Below are 22,864 nucleotides of genomic sequence, written 5' to 3'. Positions count from 1 at the left end.
CATTGTACATGCTTGAGGTATACACATGTAAAATAATTAGAGATTCGCCTTAGTGAGCTTCACCAAATTATTTTTTTTCACACCAGGAAGTAAAAAATTATTAGGAAGAATTTTAACAACTGAATCAAAGATTTTCCAGAAAGTATTTTTGATCATTAGCAGTTGAGGTTTTTAACAGAAAAGAACTCTTGAGTATTGAGATATTGGAGTTTTCTGATTTCAGACATGTAAAGGTGTGACAATACTACTTCAGTTTTTGTTTGTGTTCTTAATACATTTTATTTAATTCAGCAAGACTCTCTTCCTGGTAATGGAATTAAAGCCAACATTATATAGGTAGTCCTCAACTTATGACCATTTGTTTAATTATCATTTGAAGCTACAGCAGCACTAAAAAGTCTGTTCATTGACAACTAATGCACCATCCCTGTGGTCACATGATCAAAAGTTGGACGTGTATTTATGATAACTAGCATCCTGGAATAATGTGATTGCCATTTATGACCTTCCTAGTCACTTCCAACAAGTAAAGTCAATGGGGAAAGTCAGATTCCCCATTAATGACTGCATTAAAAAAAAGACAAAATTGAATGTAGCTTGCTTAACTATTGCCTTGTTTAGTGACAGAAGTTCCAACTGGTTATAAGCTGAGGACTATCTATGCATTCCTTTTACCTGAAACAGGTATATTGAATTATATAGATTTACAGTAATAAAGAAGGAACAATTCTGTCAAATTTATGTTACTGTTACTACAAGTTGCCATAAATCCATTGTAAATAACAAATGTTTACTTATGGATTATTTTGTATATATTTAAATCAGGCCAACGTTCAAATCATGAATCATAAACACATTCTGATTCTGTTCTATTATTGCAAACCATTGCTATTGAACCAGGCAGCAATGTTCACAGCAATCCTCTAACATTTTCATTTTCTTAATGACAGACTTAATTGCCTTAAGGGTGAAAGAAAAATCTGACTGATGGGGGAAAAAAGGATCAGCTACAATTTCTAACTGTCCCCCTTCAACCTTCCTTGAAACTACTGTTAACAGGTTGCCTTTGATTTTTAATAGATGAAGACTATGGTTTAATAGCTGCATGACAGACCCAAGATTTTCCTGGTGCAGTTTTTTTCCTGCCTGCAGAGTTGGTGGCACAAAATGCTGGGCTGATTTAAGATTCTGCCTTTTGTGCACTTGTTAAAAGTTCAGGCAGACACATAAGGGAATTTTTTGTTACGAAATCTAAAAGGATCTTGGATATCACTATACAATCTCATTTTGCTAGAGTTGTTGAATATGATGCATAATATTCTTAGCATCTCATGCTAAGGCATAAGCTACCTATAAGTCACAGCACCTGGATTTTCACAATGCAATAAGCTGAAAACTAAACAAATCACCTCATGGCTTAGTATGAAGTGTGAATCAAGCCACTTAATTTATGTGAATTTGCCAGAGCCTAGTTCCCCTCCCAGCCCAATAGTCACAATTTTGCATTATCTGATGTCTTCCCATACATTTGTTTTTAGCCATAGCAAATCTTAGGAGTGATCAGGCTATAAATATAGATGCACAGCGAGATATGTAGCTGTTGTATGGCTGATATTAAGAAATATACAAAGGTTTACACCCATCTTAAACCTCCAAGTATGTGAACTGCACTTAAAAGTCACCTGTACAGACAAAAAGTAAATAAAAACTCAGCTCCATAATTTAAATATGCATTTAAGCATTTCAGTGCTTGCATGTTAAAAAGCACAAGCAAAGAAAAAAAATCATTTAAAATCTCATCCGGGAATAGAAAACTTCTGAACTTTGAATTCCTATTCTGCAGTAAGCATTTCAGCTTGTGGAAAGCAGCTATGTTTTACTAAGATTTGGCAGTTGGAAATAAGACAGCTACCTAGGAACCTCGAAAAGGAAAGAAATTACTCCAAAATACAGCCCACAAGCCAGCTATGAGTTAGAGTTTTGTACTTGATTCTAGAACTCACATGAAAAAGAGGACCTTATCTAGATAAGCTGATTTGCCGTCATATGTGGAATGACAGTGTCACAACAAATAGTCAGAGTAGGCCATAATGCCTAGGAATGCTTATGTTTGAGCCTTTCTTTGAACAGTTGATTGAATGATCCACTAAATCTCAACCCAAATGTCTGCGTTTTGGGCTCTCACTGATTGCCTTTCTGTAAAAAGTGGAAATATAGTGGCATCTAGATCACCATTGCTTTCGGAAGACTTGAGAGCCTGTAGCTAAAGCCCACAAGGATTGTAATAAATAATCCCCCAAAAGGAACCATTTCATGCAACTTGCTTTCTTATAGAATATACTGTACAACTAAGACAGAATACCTCCTGGTATTTTCCTCTATTCCTCCTGGGTTGCAAGCATGAATCAGAAAACAAGACTTGGACTTGTACCTCTTTCCAATATTACCTTTCTAAGGAACCAGAGGAATGGGATTGGCTCAAGATCCTTACATCCCAATGAAACAGACAGTAATTGAGTAAGTGGCTGTAAAGATGGTCTGTTTGCAAACCTCAACCTGTCTACACTTCTTTGTCAAGCAAGGATGAAGAAATCCAAGTTGCTGGAACCCCTCCCCGATACCAAATATATTTTGGTTCCCATCTTTGTGCAGTTTGTCCTTCTCAGTAGAAACCGTGTGTGTGCCTGAAGAGGGGTTCAAGAAGGAGAGGAAGGCTGCTCATCTCAGTTTGCAATTAGGGTGATATTAAAGAGTTTCATGGATCCAAAAATGAAGCAAAATCTCTTCGGAAGGCAACACTTGCACTGATTCATCACATTTCTCCATCTCTTCTCCCCTCTCCTTTAGTATCTTAGCGGGTGATGCCGTTAGTTTCTAGAAGAAAAAAAGGTAAGCTAAGTAGAGAATATCTAGAAATATCATTTCTACTGCAGAAATCAATTCACCCACAGAGAAAATGATGTACCTAACGTTCTAATATAAATACAATGCAACCACTAAGCATCAACAACCTGGACTGGAATGATACCACAGCTTTTCCCAAGATGTTGTCCTTAAGATATATCTATCACATTATGTTTTCCAGAATTCTTAGCTCAGAAGTTTGAGAATTCTGTAAATATTTGTCCAAAGGATTTGGAGAAAGCCAACTTGGGTAAAACTAAATAAATATAAAACTATGCAGGTTCTGTCTTTTGTTATTTTGCACTCTAAATTTCTGTAAGTTATCTTCTGATGCTTAGCATCAAATGCTCTGTTAATCTAACCACCCAGCTTCCACCAATCTAAATCTTGCATTGGCCAAACCAGGTTGCAAACTGATCCAAAGAGATCCCAGAGATCCCTCAATGCCTAATCATCTTGGGAATCCTTTCAGAAGGTGAAACCTCTGAGCATCAACAGCCTGGACTGGAATAATACATGTTTGGGTGCCTGTTAAATGGGATTTCAGATACATTCTCAGGGAAACAGGACAATACAAAATCTTCCTAGAAAAATAGTGGGCTATAAATGCTAATTAAAAACTTGGTTGTTTTCTTGCAGACATTTCATTACCCAAACTAGGCCACATCATCAGTGATGATGTTACCTAATTTGAGTAATGAAATGTCTGCAAAAAAACAACCAACTCAGAGAGCACTAATGATCCCTCAAACACCTATTACACAGAAGAACCTACACTTATAAAAGTGCACCTTCTCCAGTATAACACTATTAAGTACACAGCAAGATAGCTGGTTTAACAAGTCTTCCTCCAGTCTGAAAGATGACATAATTTGCCCTTTCTTGCCAGCTGACTTCTATTACACCTCCTTAAAAAGGCAGAAAGTAATGCCGCCCTGATAATTTTAATGAGGAGATAAGTTGAAGGAAATCATTGGTGGGATTCCTACTTGCAGGAAAGATCCTGCAAGTAGGAATTGAGGGGGTGGGGGCTTTCCTGCTTTATTTTTTCCTGCTTTATTGCGCAACCCCCACCCACCACACAGATCAAGCAATGCTGTTCCCACTCATCCCATGAATGATTCATTGATTACCTTCTTTATTCAACACTGTTGCCTGATCACACCTGCTGCTCAAGATAAGATGGATATTCAGAGATGTTGCCAAATGGGATTAGAAGAGGGGGAGAGGGGGGAGAGAGGGGAAAGAGAAAGAGGGAGTACACATATCACAGGAGCCAAAAACAAGAAATAGGAGCTGCTGAACTCCTGCCGATCATGCATACTGTGTAGCAAGGTTTGTGTTGGGAGATAGATGACTACATTTCAATACTGAATGGGAGAAATATGAAAGGGAACCATCTCCGCTTTGTGCTAGGAAACAGATAGCAATAGCACTTATACTTATATACCAACCTATAGTGCTTTACAACCCTCCCTAAGTGGTTTGAGCCTATTGCCCTCAACAATCTGGGTCCTCATTTTACCCACCTTGGAAGGCTGGAAGGCTGAGTAATCCTTGAGCTGGTGAGATTTGAACTGCAGCTAGCAGTCAGCTGAAGTTGCCTGCAGTTATGCACTCTAACCACTGTGCCACCTCAGCTCATATGGAAGCCATGTCTCAAAGACATGTCCTTAAAGACTAATAGCAAGTATCCTGGACTCCAGGTAGATGGGCTCAGAAACACAAATGAGACACCGAGCAGAGCTTCTTACCAAAGTATCTGGGAGGACCTCGTCTGGGCAGAAGGAATACTGGCAGATCCGACAGGTCTTCCAAGCAAGAAAAGGAAGGACCAAAACAGCCACAAAAAAAATAATCAGGAAGAGTGGGGCAAAGGTCAACATTATGACTTTGGCATCTAGAGGCAGAAAAAAACACCAATATCTCAGTGAAGGCTTTGCATTGAAACTTTTTAGAAACAAGAGAGGCGGGCAGCGTAAAAATTTAATATAAATAAACAAATGGAATAGGTACATTTTGCAATCAGCGTTCTCAATAGCTTTTAAGCATTCTCCAATTGCTTTTCACCTGAGCAAGTTCCTTCCACAGATATCTTCTGGACATGCCCTATTATCAAACCCTAACCCTAACCTTAACCCTATAACCCCCTTCCCATCTTCCCGCAGTAGTTTAAATCATTTGCCTTTGCTCCCTCTGGAGCAGCAGTTCTTAGGCTTGACAACTTGCATGGACTTCATCTCCCAGAATTCTCTAGTACACATCTTAAAGTTGCCACGGTTGAGAAACACTTCTCTAGAGCAGGGGTGTCAAACTCGATTTCATTGAGGGCCGCATCAGGGTTGTGTTTAACCTCGGGGCCAGGCTGGGCATGGCCAGTTGGACATCACTTGTGTTGGGGGTGCCTTGGTGGCCCAAGCGCTCTGCCAGCGAAAACGGTACTCCTGAGCTACATTTTTGCTGGCGGAGGGGTGGTGGTCCTTTGCTGTTTCCAGGGTGGCCCCGCAGGCCAGATCTAAGCGCCTCGTGGGCTGGATCCGGTCCCCGGACATTGAGTTTGACATCCTTGCTCTAGAGAGTCCATGCAGTCAACAGCTTAGCAAAATCTGTAACCCCATCCCACCCCTTTCGTCCACCTTGTTCTCACCTTCTGATTTCACGCACTGCACCTCGCTGAAATTGCTGCTCCTATTGATCACTTGCACATAGGTTTGAGCTTTGACACAATATTCAGCCCCAGCCTCCATCGTTTTCAGATGCACAGTGGTGCTGCTTTCTTTCACCACTTTGCGGTAAACCTAGGTGTGTAAAATACAGAACAAAAAACAAATACAGGCTGAAGGGAATTTGCACGTGTTAGGTGAAAAAAAATCTGCTTAACTAGATTGGTTTGCCCTTCTCCGGATCTCTGTTGCTAAACAAGAAAAACAATCACAGTGGGTTGTTGTTGTTGTTGTTGTTGTTGTTTGCACAATGCCTCCAAAATCCAAAGGAAAGCAAATGGGTTTTCACACATTGAAATGTTGTTATACACAAGTGGTCCTCAAGTTATAACCATGCATTTAAGGACTGTTCCAACTTACAATGGCATTGATAAAAGTGATTTCTGACCGTTTTTCACACTTACGACTGTTGCAGCCTCCCCGTGGTTACGTGATCAAAATGTGGATATTTGGCAACCGGCATGCATTTATGATGATCACAGTGTCCCAGGGTCATGTGATCATTTTTTTGCAAGCTTCTGTCCAGCAGTCAGTGGAGAAGTCTTATTGTTGTGGCCTGCCAGCAGCCAGCAAAGCTGGCAGCAGATTCGGACAGTGAGGAGGTTGGGGAGGAACATGGGCCAGTCCTGGAGTATGGGGAAGGCTTTGGTGAGGGCTCTGTGTCGGAGGCAGAGAGGGGGCCAGGGCCGTCTGACAGTTATCAGCTGCCTTCAGAGTCAGACAGCAGTGAGGCAGAGGAACAGCTGGAGCCTTTTCCCCATGTGCGCATGCTCAGATTTGCCAGACAAAGAGAACAGCTAAAGAACAGGAGCTGACTTGGGAGTAAGGCCACTGGTGGATGATGAATGGCCCCTCCCACAGGAAATAAAAGAGGAGCGAAAGGGGAAGGGAGTTTGGAGGAGACAATTCATTCACTTAATTAGTTCATGACTCTCCAAGACTCCTTGCCAAGTTTTGCAGATATCGGCCTGTCAGTTCTCCAAGCCAGATAAAGTCTGTGACTACAAGGCTTCCCTTGAAAGACATTGCTGGATGTGAATGAGCAGAATTCACAGTCAATTAATAAAAGGGGTTTTTGTCAGAACAAGGAGTTTGCTTCATGCTCTGGGGAAGCCTCGGTCCCCATGTGTGCATGCTCAGAGTTGCCAGACAAAGGGAACAGCTAAAGAACAGGGGATGACTTGAGAGTAAGGCCATAGGTGGATGATGAATGGCCCCTCCCAGAAGAAATAAAAGAGGAGCAAAAGGGGAGTGGAGTTTGTAGGAGACAATTAGTTCGCTTAATTGGTTTGTGAGGCTCCGAGACTCCTTGCCAAGTTCTGAAGATATTGGCCTGGCATCTCTCCAAGCCAGATGAGGTCTGTGACTGTAAATCCTCCCTTGAAAGACTTTACTGGATGTGAATGAGCAGAATTCACAGTCAATTAATAAAAGGAGTTTGCTTCATGCTCTTGGGAGGCCTAGATTCACTTAACAATCATATTACTGACTTAACAACTGCAATGATTCGCTTAACAATTGTGGCTAGGAAGGTCTAAAACAGGGCAAAACTCACTTAATAACTGTCTTGCTTAGCCACAGAAATTTGGGGCTCAACTGTGGTTGTAGGTCAAGGACTATATATTTTGAGTATGAGATTCAACTTCGAGGTTTAGAGCAGTCACAAGGAGTGAGGAAAGTACACATTGGAATTTTTGTAGGCAAATTCAGGTTACCCAACTGCTATATGTCTCTTGGGCCTGATAGCCATTTAAGCAGCTCGGGGAAGTTAAATCATTCTGTGCTGCAATATACTGCTTTATTGATTTGCAATTTGCAATCAGTACAATGGTTAAAAGAAAGAACGGGTGAAGAGGAAAACCCAAGCATCACAAAGGAACGACAGAGAAAAAAACAAAAAGAAGAAGCCTAAACCATGCACGAAAAATGTGGCCTATCAAAAAATGCTTTAGCACCACACTAAAATACCAATAAAGAAGAGATCCAATTGGGTTTCCTAAATTAGTCCACAACTTGGGTGTTTGGCAAGGAACCCTGCCTCTAATTTTGATGGCTCTCCCGCCCATCAAACCATTTCTTTCTGGTGCAACATTAGAAGCAGCATCAAGTAGCTGATTCTAGTATCTCTCCAAATCTCTTAAAATTCTCCAGACCTCGGATTCTTTGGGGCATTGTCGTAAGTAATATTTTTCAGTGCTGTTGTAAGTTTAAACGGTCTACTAAATGACCTGTTGTAAATTGAGGACTACCTACCGTATAATGGGCAGAAAAAGAGGCTCAAAAGAGATTTCCTCCACCACCAAAGGAGACAGTGAGAAATTCTTTCAAGCTTCTGTTAACGTAGCCTTCCAATGAAATCGAATTAGTTCAGCCGATTGTTTTTCCTCTCTTGTCTACCTGAGAAGGCTGGCAATAGGTGAGTACATGGGGCAGCCCTTGAAGAGCATTCGGAGACTTCAGCTCGTCCAGAATGCAGCCGCACGAGCGATTGTGGGTGCACCTCAGTACACCCACGTTACACCTATCTTCCGCGAGCTGCACTGGTTACCGATTGGTCTCCGGATACGCTTCAAGGTGCTAGTCGTCACTTATAAAGCCCTACATGGTATTGAACCTGGGTACTTGAGAGACCGCCTGCTGCCAATTACCTCCCAAAGACCCATTAGATCACACAGGGTAGGCCTCCTCCAGGTTCCGTCTACCAGCCAATGTCATCTGGCCACCACCTGGGGGAGGGCCTTCTCTGTGGCGGCTCCGGCCCTTTGGAACGAACTCCCCACAGAGATTTGGACCCTCACCTCTCTCCAGGCCTTCCGAAAAGCCGTTAAAACCTGGCTGTGTCGGCAGGCCTGGGGTCGATGAGTTCCCTTCCCCTCTCGAATCGTGTGGCTGTTGATTGTTTTTAAATGCCCTGTATTTTTGTAGTTTTTGTGTTTTTCCCTTCCCCTCCTTGGGTTTGTGCGCCGCCCTGAGTCCCACCGGGAATAGGGCGGCATATAAATAAAATGAAACTCGAAACTCGAAACTCGAAACTCATGTTTCCAAACAAGATAGTTGAATTGCCACATGCAGGAACCAAAATGATCCCGTGTTTGTGCAGGTAGCAGTATATGACTGAAAATCTCAAAGAAAGGCAGATGAGTCACGGCGGGGCATTCAGAGTTTCAGTCAAAGCTCAGGGTGGCGTAATGATTCAACCTTGCCTAGTAAAGAAACTGTGTTTCAATCCATCTAAATCAGGGGGGTGAAACTCAAGTTGTCATGGTGGCATCATGTGACATATCAGGACTCCCCCGCTCCCCCACTTTGCTAAACTGGGCATGACCAGCATGTGACGCATCCGGCCCATGGGCCGGGTGTTTGAAAAGCCCTGATCTAAATGAACAATTGCAGATCAGAAACAAGATCAGAACTTACTGTAGATTCTGGGCCTTTCTTCCAGTAAAATATCCAGAATTCAAAGGAAGGTCCCAGGTGTTCTAATTCTGCTAACAAGTGATATCCATCAGTGGTGACGGTCAACCTTGGCGGAATGAGGGATGCTATAAAAAAAGAAAAGGGATTCACATATTCAGTACCCTGTTTCCCTAAAAATAAGACCTCCCTGGATAATAAGCCCAATCGGGCTTTTGAGCGCATGCGCTAAAATAAGCCCTCCCCCGAAAATAAGACCTCCCCGAAAATATTGCAACACAGCAGCAGCAGCCATGAGGTGAACATACTTGGCGCCTCCTGCACCTCAAAAATAATAAGACCTCCCGGAAAATAAGGCCAAATGCTTATTTTTTGGGGGGGGGACACACACACGCCTTGTCTTATTTTCGGGGAAACACGGCAGGTGGAAAAAGGGAAGGTTGGAGGCGGGACAAAAATTGCTCAGAACTCTTGGGTCCAAGAATGGATTCTTGAAGAAGGGCTGTACCACTGTCTCCTTCAAGGGAGGCGTGATTTGCCACCCCGTGGACCTGACCACGTGGCTCTGATCAACCAGGAAAGACCTAAATAGGTAGTTGGGTCTTATGTTGGTATACTTTACAGCAGGTATCATCAACTCAACATTGTTGAGCCGCGGTGGCGCAGTGGTTAGAGTGCATAACTGTATGCTACTTCTGCTGATCACTGGCTGCCAGCAGTTCGAATCTCACCAGGCTCAAGGTTGACTCAGCCCTCCATCCTTACGAGGTGGGTAAAATGAGGACCCAGATTGTTGGGGGCAAGAGGCTGACTCTGTAAACCGCTTAGAAAGGACTGTAAAAGCACTGTGAAGCGGTATATAAGTCTAAGTGCTATTGCTATTGTGACTATCAGGGCATCCCCTGGTTTCAGAAAAGATACTCTATTAAATGAATATTTAGAAAAGCTTCAAAATTACAGACATGTTGCAGTTGTCCAAATCTAATGAGATTTGGAGAAGGGTTGGTTTTACTTGGGAAGTTAAGGTTTGGGTTTTTTTTTTTTTTAGATACTAGGCTACTGGACATCTGATAAGATGTCTGACCCCCCAAAAGACATCATCCTGTCTTAAAGTAAGTAAGTAAGTAAGTAAGTAAGTAAGTAAGTAAGTAAGTAAGTAAGTAAATCAAAGACAAGAATCTATCAGGAGTAAGTCCAGCCCTTCATCAGAGGACACCTCCCAATTTAAAGACAGTGTGCTGAATTTTTTAAAGCAGGATCCCCTAATTGCATTCCTGAGACTAGCATCTTTTGTGTATCCTCTATTACTCCTGACCTATTCCTGATTTTTTTTTTGTTAGAAAACCTTTAGGGCTAAAGTGGTAGGGGTAGAAGCTGAGTTCTGTCCACCAGCCAATGCCACCTGGCTACCACCCAGGGGAGGGCCTTCTCTGTGGCAGCTCCGGCCCTTTGGAACGAACTCCCCGCGGAGATTCGGACCCTCACCTCTCTCCAGGCCTTCCGGAAAGCCGTCAAAACCTGGCTGTGCCAGCAGGCCTGGGGTTGATGAGTTCCCCTCCTCTCTCGACCTGTATGGCTATATGATTCTTGTTTATTTTAATCACATGTATTGTGTTCTATGTTCCCCTTTCCCCCTTTGAGTTGTTCGCCGCCCTGAGTCCCCTCCCGGAGAAGGGCGGCATACAAATAAACTAAATCTGAATCTGAATCTGAGTTCTATCATTAAAGCCAGCAATCTTGCTTGGACCTGGATTGTTTGAATGTTGTATTTGCCCCCAGGTGCCTTCTGTAGTAATAAATAATCTGTTACTTGTGCTCTGGTTCTAACTAGACAAGATAACTGCAATGGCACTTTATGCTGAATAGATGTAGCCCAATTCCTTCCCCTGTGGTCAATATTAGCCTTTTCCTCTTTCCATTGAGTGAATGGAGTCTTAAAATGCATTATTTAGAATAGAATAGAATAGAATAGAATAGAAATAGAATAGCAGAGTTGGAAGGGACCTTGGAAGTCTTCTAGTCCAACCCTCTGCTTAGGCAGGAAACCCTACACCACTTCCAACAAATGGTTATCCAACATCTTCTTAAAAACTTCCAGTGTTGGAGCATTCACAACTTCTGGAGGCAAGTTGTTCCACTGATTAATTGTTCTAACTGTCAGGAAATTTCTCCTTAGTTTTAAGTTGCTTCTCTTCTTGATTAGTTTCCATCCATTGCTTCTCGTCCTGCCCTCAGGTGCCTTGGGGAATCACTTGACTCTCTCTTCTTTGTGGCAGCCCCTGAGATATTGGAACACTGCTATCATGTCTCCCCTAGTCCTTCTCTTCACTAGACCAGCCATGCCCAGTTCCTGCAACCGTTCTTCATATGTTTTATTCTCCATTCCCCTAATCATCTTTGTTGCTCTTCTCTGCACTCTTTCTAGAGTCTCCACATCCTTTTTACATTGTGGCGACCAAAACTTAATGCAGTATTCCAAGGCATTATAAATTTATATATTTCAGCTGCCTTTTCTTTAAATAGAGACCTTATGCTGACTTAATGTTTCTGATTTATTGCTCCCAAGCACTCTCCTGAATATGAATGGTGGCTTAAAAAGCTTACTTCCCATTGAGGAAGGCTGAATCACCACCTCAGTAGAAGTTTAAGGCCTCATTTCCAGTCAGAAATACTGCCTGCCCCACCCAGTGCGGGTGCTTTAAAGAGTTGCTAGGCCCCAATATCAACAAAACAAGGTTCAAGATTGGGCTCATCCAGACAGGTGCTGGGATTGTAAGATTTGCTAACAGGGGGCCCAGACTTACTTGTGGCACGATTGAAGAAGCCGTTGAGTGTGGCCCAAGGGGAGGTCTGCGTCCCGGTAGATGCTCTAACACGTAGATTATATGGCACATTAGCTGAGATGTCTTCAGTGAGATCACACTGAGTAAGACTAACATCTGTGCATTCTGCAGTGGGAAGCCACCTGTCTTTGCCATAGTCTCTCTCGTATTCCCTAGATATAGTTAGGAAAAATAAAACAAACAATGCCAGCTTCTATACAGAGAACATCGGACCTTCCTCGAATTGCCTCAGGGGAAAAAAAAAGAACCTGGTCATTTGATTCAATGGCATATAAATATAATAAATAAAATAGCAAGGGCCAGCTCATAAGCAACATGATTTCCTTGGTAGCCTATTTGTAACTGCAATTGCAGCTCTGAGATTAGGTATCCCCAGATCAGTGGTGGGTTTCAAAAAAATTTCGAACCTACTCTGTGGGTATGGCCTCCTTTGTGGGAGTGGCTTGCTGGCCATGTGATCCGGTGGGAGTGACTTGCCGGCCATGTGTTTTCTCTCTCTCTCTCTCTCTCTCTCTCTCTCTCTCTCTCTCTCTCTCTCTCTCTCTCTCTCTCTCTCTCCTTCCTTTTGTCTCTCTGTCCCTTTTTTCCTTTTTTCCTTTTTTCTTTCATCTCTCTCACTTTTTCTTTCTTTTTTTCTTTATTTCTTTCTTTATTTCTTCCTTTCTCTCTGTGTGTGAGTCTGTCTCTCTCTGTGTGTGTGTGTGCGCACGCACTGGTGGAACCTCTTCTAACCGGTTCAGTAGATTTGACGAACCGGTTCTACCAAACTGGTGCGAACTGGTAGGAACCCAACTCTGCCTCAGATGTATGTAAAGTTCAAAAATGGACAGAACAACTAATGTGTCTCATATGCAGCCAACCAATGAGATCTGATTCAAAATCGTTAACCTTTTAACAATCTTTAGGCTGATAGAATATCTAAGCCCTAGTAGACAAAGATGACTCAGAATATGCTGGAAATAAGTATAGTAACTCATTTCCTGAGCCTAAGGATAGAGCAGGAGTGTCAATCCAAGGCTCACAGGCTGGATCAGACCGTAGGCTGGATTTGGCTCGCAGGGTGCTTAGGTCTAGCCCGCAGGGCTACCCTGGAAACAGCAAAGGACCGGTCTGTGGTGCCTCTGCCAGCAAAAATGGAGCTTGGGAGAGCTGCATGCGCCTCCCCCCCTCCCGCACTGGGCTCCGTTTTCACTGGCAGAGGGCTAGCAAAACAAACTAAAAAAAACCACCAAGAAATGTTTCCCTTTTGCATTTGAGCATGCAAGAAGGGACAGGAAAGGAGAAAGGGAAAGAGGAAAGACAAAGAAAAAGATGGGAAGAGAGTAAGGAAGGAAAAATAATGAAAGAGGGGAAGGGAGAAGAAAGGAGAATGAAGAGGGGAGGAAAAAGAAGAAAAGGAAGGAAGGAAGGAAGGAAGGAAGGAAGGAAGGAAGGATATTATAATGAGAGTGAGGGAGAGTTTGAGGAAAGTTCTGCCTTAGCACTTGGCCACCACAGGTGCCCTCAACATGTGATGTCAAGCTGGCCATGCCCACCCTAGCCACTCCCCCCCCCCAGGTAAAACACAATCCTGATATGGCCCTCAATGAAATCGAGTTTGACACCCCTGGGAGAGAGCTTTCAGCCTCTCTCTTGTAACTGGCTCCCATTGGTGGATCTAATGGAAGAAAAAGAAAGTTGTGGCTCTCCAGATGTTAGTTTTTTAAAAATGTTTTTACTTGTGAACCACCCATAGTTATGGAGTCAGGCAGTATACAAATTTAACAAATGAATAAATGTAGCTGAATTACAATTCCAAATTTATCACTATTGGTTAATGTTGCCTAGTGTTATTGGAAACACACATTTTATCACTTCTGGAAGACCACAAGGTTTGTACCCTTCAGCTAAAAGTTATTTTACTTCTATTTGTATTGTTATTGTTTTATAAAGATGCCTAAAGTTTAATTCATCGATACACTCAAGTCTACCCAAGTTCTAAGTCATAGATCATGGTTTATAATTTTCAAAAACCAGATTCTCACACATTAAGCTAATGTTAAATTGTATACAGAGTCAGTTTAGTCTTGTGGTTAAGGTACCAGGAGAGAAAGTGGGAGACTCTGAGTTCCAGTCCTGCCTTAGCCATCAAAGCGGGCTTAGTGACTTTGGGCCAGTCACTCTCAGCCAACTCACCTCGCAGGGTTATTGTTGTAGTAAAAATAGGAGGAAGGTGTTTCGGATATGTTTCACCATCCTGAGTTATTTGTAAAAATTAACAGCGGGATATAGATGAATAAATAAATGAAATATCATTTTAGCCTAATGTTGTTTATATGTGTTTATACATAACAATGTGTGTTCATAGCAGTCTTTCTAATTTGTCTCTTTTTCTATAGTTGCTTCTCATCCTCTTCCTTCTCTCCTTCAATATATTTTCCCACTTTTCTGCCTGTGATTGATTGATTGATTTGTAAAATTTACTGGCCGTCCATCTTACCACTGAGTAACTCTGGGCAGCTTATAATCTTTGAAAAAATAAAAACTGTACAAAACCTAAAAGACATAAATAAAATACTGTAAAGATCCAATTACTGAGGCCCAAATTAAAAGACAGGGAGGGACGGAGTAGGATGAGAAGGAGGGGAGGTGGGATAATCTCTCAAGCCGCTCCAATGTGAAATTTTTCCATTGGAACCCCAAACTAACTGGGAGAGCCAGATCTTTAGGACTTTATGGAAGGTCAAGAGGGTTGGAGCTGCCCTGGGGGAGGAGATTTCCAAAGGGCAGGTGCAATGACAGAGGCTCTTCTCCTGGACCCCGCCAGCTGGAATACTGTGGCTGATGGGGCCCGCGGCATGCCTCCTCTGCCAGCACAGGTGGGACGGGCCAATCCAATGGGATGAGACAATCCCTCAAGTAATTTGGACACGTGCCATGAAGGGCTTAGATGCCTGAGATGTTAAATTCAAAGAGAATTCATTTTGCCCTACAGATGTTATTGACAAAAATCGAATCCACCAACCCTCCTTGCCCTGGAGCAAAGAAGAGCTGTTGTTGAGGACATAGCAACATGCCTTCAAGAATGAGAAGAAAGCATTGCTTTGGATGGCCTCCTGGAGATGATGATCTACCTGTGGCTTTCACCTGTCCCATGGTCGCTGTGCTTGTTCATGTCACAGAGAAAGAAGAACGTAAAGACTATAGTTGAATCTCCCTTCTAGATAAAAGCATTTCTCCCTACCCCCCAACCTGCAACCGCACAGCTGTATTACAATGTGATGTAGCCCAAAGGCATGTAAACCTGGCAGGGGATACTAGTCCAACTATGCATGGGTTAATTTGTTGCAATACTATTGCATGCCTAGCTTGCCTATACACGCAACAGAATGCCACAACAAAGTTTTGAGGCGGGAAAAGAGATTTCGTCACTCCAGATAGAACATTCGAAATGCTAGTCTTAAATTCCTTGGGAGTAGAAAACAAGGTTAGCAGACAGGGATCTGGTTTAGAATTTTCTCCCAATATGGATGGAAACTAATCAAGGAGTGAAGCAACCTAGAACTAAGGAGAAATTTCCTGCCAGTGAGAACAATTAATCAGTGGAACGATTTGTGGGAAAGTTGTGGGTGCTCCGTCACTGGAAGCTCTTAAGAAGAGATTGGACAACTATTTGTCTGAAATGGTATAGGGTTTCCTGCTTGAGCCGGGGGTTGAACTAGAAGACCTCCAAGGTCCCTTCCAATTCTGTTATTCTGTAGAATTTTCTCCCAATGTTTCTCTAATTACAGTTTGGTTTCTTAAGTAGAGTAGAGTAGAGTAGAGTAGAGTAGAGTAGAGTAGAGTAGAGTAGAGTAGAGTAGAGTAGAGAAGTTGGAAAGGACCTTGGAGGTATTCTAGTCCAACTCCCTGCTTAAACAGGAATCCCTATACCATTTCAGACCAAAGGTTGTCCAAGCTCTTCTCAAAAGCTTCCAGTGTTGGAACATTCACAACTTCTGGAAGCAAGTTGTTCCACTGATTAATCGTTCTAAAAGAATGTAAAGAAAAGAGTATCACTCTCTAATAGTCCAAAGTGATCATGTTTTGGGAGATTTCTCTAGTTTATATTTTTGCCTTTGTACCCTGATTAGGAGGAATTTTGGAGCTCAACTTTTGGAACAAGTAAACCCATCCTCCATGCACAAACCAAGATGCTTCGAATCTTATCTAAAATTTGCCTTGCAGTTTCTAAGATGATTTCTTCGTTCAAAAAGGCTCCCATTTTCCTACCTAATTGTCAGGGTGCTTGAGAATTTCTTTCAAATTTTTCTCAGTGGACTTTTCTGAACTTACCGCATGGGTGGAAATGACAGAGGATGCAACTGGTGGTTTTGTGCTGTAGTGTTAACACATATGTCCATCTTTCCTAGCTGCCTGTCCTTCCTACCCCAGAAATGCCTAATGGAAAAACATTATCTCACCTTGGGAGCCTTTCTAGTAAGAGGGCGTACTGAATCAGATTAAAGGCTTAACCAGTCAATTTCCCCCCACCCCCAACAATGGGCAGTTCAATAACTATGGAAAAGTAAAGTAAAATAAAAACTGCTGCCTAAGGCTTCTTAAAAATATAGATAGAAGAGAAAATTAAGGTCAGCATTATGTGATCAAGGGGCAAAATGGGATTGCCAAACCATTTGGGTGCTGTAACTGTCAACGAAGAAAAAGCCTTAGTTTACCTTCCTTTAAAAAAAAATGGTGGCCCTCAACCACATTTCATGGAACCAAATTTCATTGATCAACTTGGCACCATTGAGGCATTTCTTTTTATTTCTCTTGAATGTCCTACTAGGCTTTCATCTGCTGTGAGTACGAGACCAAACGGAGAACAATTCACCTTGTCCACGTTCTTCATAGCATACCTAACTTCATAAACCACCGTGGTGCCTCCTCATTACTACTTAACTATTACATTGAGTATAGCAAATAATTACAGCTTTCCTTCATTTTGTAATCTCGACTTGTGGGACTGTAACATCTACTATTCGCAGCTGGTATGACCAATCGTATCTTAGTCCAACGTATTTGGTTGGTATAAGATGAAGATGTCTAGGAGCACATATTTAGTTCAGTCATGCTGAGTTGTCTTTAGGCAACAAGTATTCAAGATGAAAGAACTTACCCTTGAACTTCGGCTGAGTATTTTACAACCTTGCCAGGCTCAATCTCTGCAACTGGGCTCCAAATGAGAAAGTGCTTCATATTGGTGGACAGAATTGTAATATTCTGAGGGGGTGCTAATAACGCAGCTTCATGAAGGGATCATCAAAAGGACATATAAAGAGAGAAAAACAGAAATTACCTCACAGATTAGAAACACTGAGGTTATTATTAGGAAATCACATCCCATCCTTTATTACTGAATAATCAATTACCAGATGTAGGTGTACAGGTAGTCCTTGACTTACGACTAAATTTTAAGTGGCTAAGTGAAACAGTTAAGTGAATTTTGCCCCGTTTTACGACTTCCCCTGCCACAGTTGTTAAGTGAATCACTGCAGGTGTTAATCACACGGTTTTTAAGGGAATCTGGCTTCCCCATTAACTTTGCTTGTCAGAAAGTTGCAAAAGATGATCACATGATCCTTGGACATTACAATCGCCATAAATATGGATCAGTTGCCAAGCATCTGAATTTTGATCATGTGACCATGGGGATGTTGCAAATGTCGTAACTCTGAAAAACGGTCATAAGTCACTTTTTTCAGTGCTGTTGTACTGTGCTGTTCAGTGCTGTTGTATTCAGCATCTGAATTTTGAACATGTCACCAATGGGATGCCACAATGGTCGTAAGTGTAAAAAACGGTCATAAGTCACTTTTTTCAGTGCCATTGTAATTTTATACAATTACTAACAGCTCTGAAGAGCTTAGTTAAGCTGAAAGACTATGCTGACTTAACTAGAAGTGAGGACCATGGGATTCAGTGGCATTTACTTAAAAGATACGCCCCAAATTATGCTTTTAATAGAACTCAAATTAAATAGTATGCAATTTAGTATTTGTTTTACAAGATGCAGGTTAGAAAAAAAGAGCTTTATCAGGTATTTAGCATTTGTTTTACAAGATGCAGGTTAGAAAAAGTGTCTTATCAGATCTTGTATATTACTTAAGCATGAGGAAGACTTTGCGTCAATTCATTTTTCTTTAAACCTATAAATATGTGTTTGTCCATAATTCAAATATTTGCCTTCAAGTTGTATTCCTGCTGTGAGAATTTTACATTTTCTCAGCACACATTTTACATGCTCCTGTCTTTAGAGATCCATCCCTTTTACATTCACTCAAGATGGCAGCTCTGTAGTGTATGAATGTATTCTTCTGAAGACAGTGACTATATTCAAACATTGTATTAAATCAGAGTTAATGCAGTATAACTATAGATTGTTTATCTTTTATCTTGCCTTAGCCAATTAGAATGGGGTTGCAAATCAGAGTGTTTCTATCGATTTGGCCCGGATCATGCAAACCGGTAGTGGTAGCGACAGGAGGCTCCGCCCACCTGCCCAGGCACTTCTACGCATGCACAGAAACATTGCGCACATGCGCAAGTACACGTGAACCGGTAGTAAAAAAAAAAAGAAACCCACCATTGTTGCAAATGTGTATCATAGTTTGCTCCCGAAAATTCTTAGTGTTTGTGATGTGTGCTAATCACTGCTAAGATTCTGTTGTAGGACTAGCATATCTTAAGTTGCCAAAGCTGCATGACCACTTGGTAGTGCCAAAGGAAGTACCATAGTTTTTTGCTGCCACCTATTCACTGAGCACATAGTCGCAGTCTTGATGATGGAGATGCCTACCCTGCTCTCCATAATGGTGACCACTTAGCTATTTCCCACCCCACAAAAATAAAGAAAACATGTTTGCAAACAGAGGGTCCATATTTGCAAAACATTCACATATGCTTTTCAATCCATCAATTACATTTCTCGACTTTCTTTGGAGAGAGGGGATAACCAAATCAGATCTCCGGTACAGAAATAACCCAAATGGTTATTTCTGGTTCCAAGATGCTACCATTAATTCACAAACTCGGAACATTTCAGTCCCAACACAACTCAAGGACAATAATTTGGGGTAGGTAATTTTATTTATTTTACTTATTTATTATTTATTTAATTATTATTTATTATTATTTAATGTATTTAATGTATTTAATGTATTTAATGTATTTAATTATATTTAATTTATATTTAATTTATTTAATTTATTTAATTTATTTAATTTATTTTATTATTATTTTATTATTATTTTATTATTTTATTATTATTTTATTATTTTATTATTTTATTATTTATTTATTTATTTAATTTTATTTTTATACTGCTTACCTCCCCTATAAGGTGACTCTGGGTGGCTTATAGATTATAAAGGACAAATGGAATATTAATTAAAATATGCATATTAAAATATTAAAACTGTACAAAAACCAGGATTCGGACAGCACAGGGATGAGGTCTTATTACCCTGTCAACCTCCTCCAGCGGTGAACACCTCTGTCAGAGCCCTAGATCAGTGGTTCCCAAACTTGGCAACTTTAAGACTTGTGGACTTCAACTCCCAGAATTCTCCAGCCAGCTCTACTCTGCTGGCTGGAGAATTCTGGGAGTTGAAGTCCACAAGTCTTAAAGTTGCCAAGTTTGGGAACCACTGCCCTAGATCAATCAGCAAAGCCAAGTTTTAATACCCTCACAGAAAACCAAAAGGATGGGAACAATTCTCCAATGGTAAAGTGTTCCATCAGAATGGGGCCATAATAGATGCTGCAACCATTGTAAATACATGTCAGCTGCCAAGCGTTCAAATTTTGATTATGTGACCATGGGGATGCCACAATAGCCATTAGTGTAAGTGCAAGCCAACACTCCAGAAGACAGGCTTAAGATACAGAAGGATCTTGACAAACTTGAACACTGGGCACTATCTAATAAAATGAAATTCAATGGTGAAGAGAGTAAGGTTCTACATTTAGGCAAAAAAAAAACGAAATGCACAGGTACAGCATAGATGGTATCTGCTAAATGGTAGTAATTGTGAGAGCAATTTTGGAGTCCTAGTGGACACCATTTAATATGAGCCAGCCGTGTGCAGCAGCTGCCAAAAAAGCCAACACAGTTCTAGGCTGCATAAACAGAGGGATAGAATCAAGATTACGTGAAGTGTTAATACCACTTTATAATGCCTTGGTAAGGCCACACTTGGAATATTGCATCCAGTTTTGGTTGCCACAATGTAAAAAAGATGTGGAGATTCTAGAAAGAGTGCAGAAAAGAGTAACAAAGGTGATTAGGGGGCTAAAATATATGAGAAACGGTTGCAGGAACTGGGGATGACTAGTTTAATGAAAATAAGGACCAGAGGAGACATGATAGCAGCCTTCCAATATCTCAGGGGCTGCCACAAAGAAGAGGGAGTCAAACTATTCTCCAAAGCACCTGAAGGCAGGACAAGAAGCAATGGGTGGAAACTAATCAAGGAGAGAAGCAACTTAGAACTGAGGAGAAATGTCCTGACAGTCAGAACAATTAATCAGTGGAACAGCTTGCCTCCAGAAGTTGTGAATGCCCCAACACTGGAAGTCTTTAAGAAGATGTTGGATAGCCATTTGTCTGAAATGGTATAGGGTCTCCTGCCTAGGCAGGGGGTTGGACTAGAAGACCTCCAAGGTCCCTTCTAACTCTGCTATTGTATTGTATTGACTAGTTGTAAGTTATTTTCCTCGTGGTCTCTATAACTTTGAACAGTCGTTAAACAAGTGATTCTAAATCAGGTACCCAGAGTTGCATGACAGTGAGATGAGTAGCATTTAAATTTAATAAATAAAATAAGTAAAAAAAAGAGCTATAGTTCCTATCCTATTTATTGGAGTAATGTGGCTGGAATTGCATATTAGGAAAAGCTGTCTTGTTTATTATTTATTTATTAACAAAGGCCACCTAGCTCCAAAATAATTCTGGGTAGCCTTGCGTTGACACTTCCGGACTGAATCCAACATCAAACACTATACACAAGCTGAAAGATAATTTTCCTTAATCCCATTGTATCCTGTTTCCTGCCTCAAAATTACGATCGACCCATCGTTCTAAGGTATTCCACTTTATTCCACAACAGATATTACAGGAAATGATTACAGTACAAACAATTGTTTTCAGTCACTGTTACGATATATATGAAGGAAAAGTCTTATGATTTTTCTCCTTAGCTGTTGGCAGAGTAGTCTAGATTTAAATATGCCTAGCATAAACCCGTTGAAATTAATACAGTGCACATTCATCACTCTATCAATTTATCAATTTATACTAATATACCGTTCTTTTTTTTTAACCAATGTCCAACTGTCAATTCTACTTAAGCGATGTGTTAAAAATACCTTTCTTTAAATATTAAAGAGATTCTCAGTTTTACACATTAATGTTGCCCAAAGAGTTTCATATTACAAACGAGCCTCAACAAAACGATTCCCTAAATCCGGTTGCTGGGGGGGAAAAAAAACACCTGGTTAAGAAAGCTGGATCGACATTGTCTGTTCTTCGTATCTGGTTTCTACCAAACTGAGCTACAGAAGGATCTGTTGAACTTTTGCAACTCCGGTCAAAAATAACTCTGCCTTCTAAATCCATACTCCTAGGAATATTACTTTTATTTATTCACTTTGCTTTAAGGGCCGGCCCAAATTGGGGGGTATCACCACCTTACCTGAAGCAAAAAATGGCATCCAAATGAGGCAGATCATCAAGAGGAAGCATATGGCCATTTCCCTGCGGTTTAGGGACGTTGCCAAGCTATAAGCACATCTGGCATTTTCCGCTCCTGCCTCAGGAGCAACTCCATACTCAAAAAGGGTTGCTTGATGTTGCATGCACGGCACCCTATGTTGATCCCACGGGGTGTCAACTGCTACTGTTGGTGTTTGGGCAGCGTCGGCAGCTTCTCCTTTTCCATGTTCCTCTGCATTGCTTGGAAAGGTGTGGCTAGAGCTAATTTGGGTTCAATAATACGTTTGGGCAACTCCATTCTGGTATTTTCCTACAGGTTATGCAACTGACCTCGTGAGAAGAGAGGGAGGGAAGAGAACATTTGGCAATTGAGGCCTGTTGATGGTGCAATCAACAACCCGAGGGGGGAAAACTGACTTTTAAGAGTGACTTGAGTTTCTCTGGATTCTGGAGTGGAAGTTTTTATTTCCAAGGGTGTTGGGAAACGCCAACCCTTTCGTATGTTTTCGTTCTGCTTTACCCACCAACAGTCTCAGTCATGTCTATGGCAAGTGCCCAACATGAGGCCAACACCCTTTTCTGAATCTTAACACACATTTCTGCCAGTTTCATTCATCTTTCCCATGGCACCTTAAATGGCAGGCTTAGGGGTCGAACTGCAAACAGGAGTCCAGAGTTAACCGCCTTAGGGACCCCATCCGTGGCGGCCATTTTTGTATTGATTAGATTTTTATCTTGCCTTTTACTACTTTATAAGTAACTCAGGACAGCAAACGTATGTCCTATTTTCCCCCACAACAGCCCTGTGAGGCGGGTTGGATTGGGTAGAGAGGAGCCAAGCCTACTGTGCCAGCTTTCATTTCTTTTCTTTGTATAAAATTTGGGAAATGAGCAAATAAGAGACACAAAACAGTACAACGGGGGGGGGGGGACTTTGGCTATCACCTAGAGCTAGATAAATGGCAAAATCTGGGGGTCAGCTTTCATTTCTAAGATGGGAGTAGAATTCATACTGTTCTAGTTTCTACTACGCCAAGCCCCTTCACTACTACACCAAACTGAGTCGCCTATAACAGCATAGACATCTTTAGGGAAAGGAAAGGCGCCCTAAAAATTCTATTCAAAGACGGGTCCTGTTTCTAAAAGCCAATTTTTCCACGGGTTAGAGGTCTCCAAACTAGGCCACTTTAAGATGTGTGGACTTCAATTCCCAGAATCCTCCAGCCAGCTATGATATGCTGGCT

At 41.5% G+C, this 22,864-nt stretch overlaps 1 protein-coding gene across 1 annotated transcript; it reads right to left on the bottom strand.

Annotated features, from left to right (window-relative positions):
* Positions 1-211: 211 nt before the first annotated feature.
* IL20RB (interleukin 20 receptor subunit beta) lies at positions 212-22,794 on the bottom strand. The gene is made up of 7 exons (XM_032228040.1): positions 21,601-22,794; positions 17,025-17,151; positions 11,846-12,036; positions 9,045-9,169; positions 5,552-5,702; positions 4,659-4,804; positions 212-2,874 (listed from the first exon to the last, which is right to left on the bottom strand). The coding sequence occupies exons 1-7, from the start codon at positions 21,761-21,763 to the stop codon at positions 2,746-2,748; spliced, it is 1,032 nt and encodes a 343-aa protein (XP_032083931.1). The 5' UTR covers positions 21,764-22,794; the 3' UTR covers positions 212-2,745.
* Between the last annotated feature and the right edge of the window lie 70 nt (positions 22,795-22,864).

The sequence above is a fragment of the Thamnophis elegans genome, chromosome 12 (assembly GCF_009769535.1).
Source record: "Thamnophis elegans isolate rThaEle1 chromosome 12, rThaEle1.pri, whole genome shotgun sequence".
Lineage (NCBI taxonomy): Eukaryota > Metazoa > Chordata > Lepidosauria > Squamata > Colubridae > Thamnophis > Thamnophis elegans.
Note: the sequence above shows the minus strand (reverse complement) of the source record. Positions and strands in the feature narration are given on the sequence as shown.

Coding starts and splice junctions, on each gene's coding strand:
- IL20RB (XM_032228040.1), bottom strand. CDS start 21,763: ATGCAACATCAAGCAACCCTTTTTGAGTATGGAGTTGCTCCTGAGGCA. Junction 17,152..21,600: donor GATGCCATTTTTTGCTTCAG/GTAAGGTGGTGA, acceptor CCCTTCATGAAG/CTGCGTTATTAGCACCCCCT. Junction 12,037..17,024: donor TACTCAGCCGAAGTTCAAGG/GTAAGTTCTTTC, acceptor AACTATATCTAG/GGAATACGAGAGAGACTATG.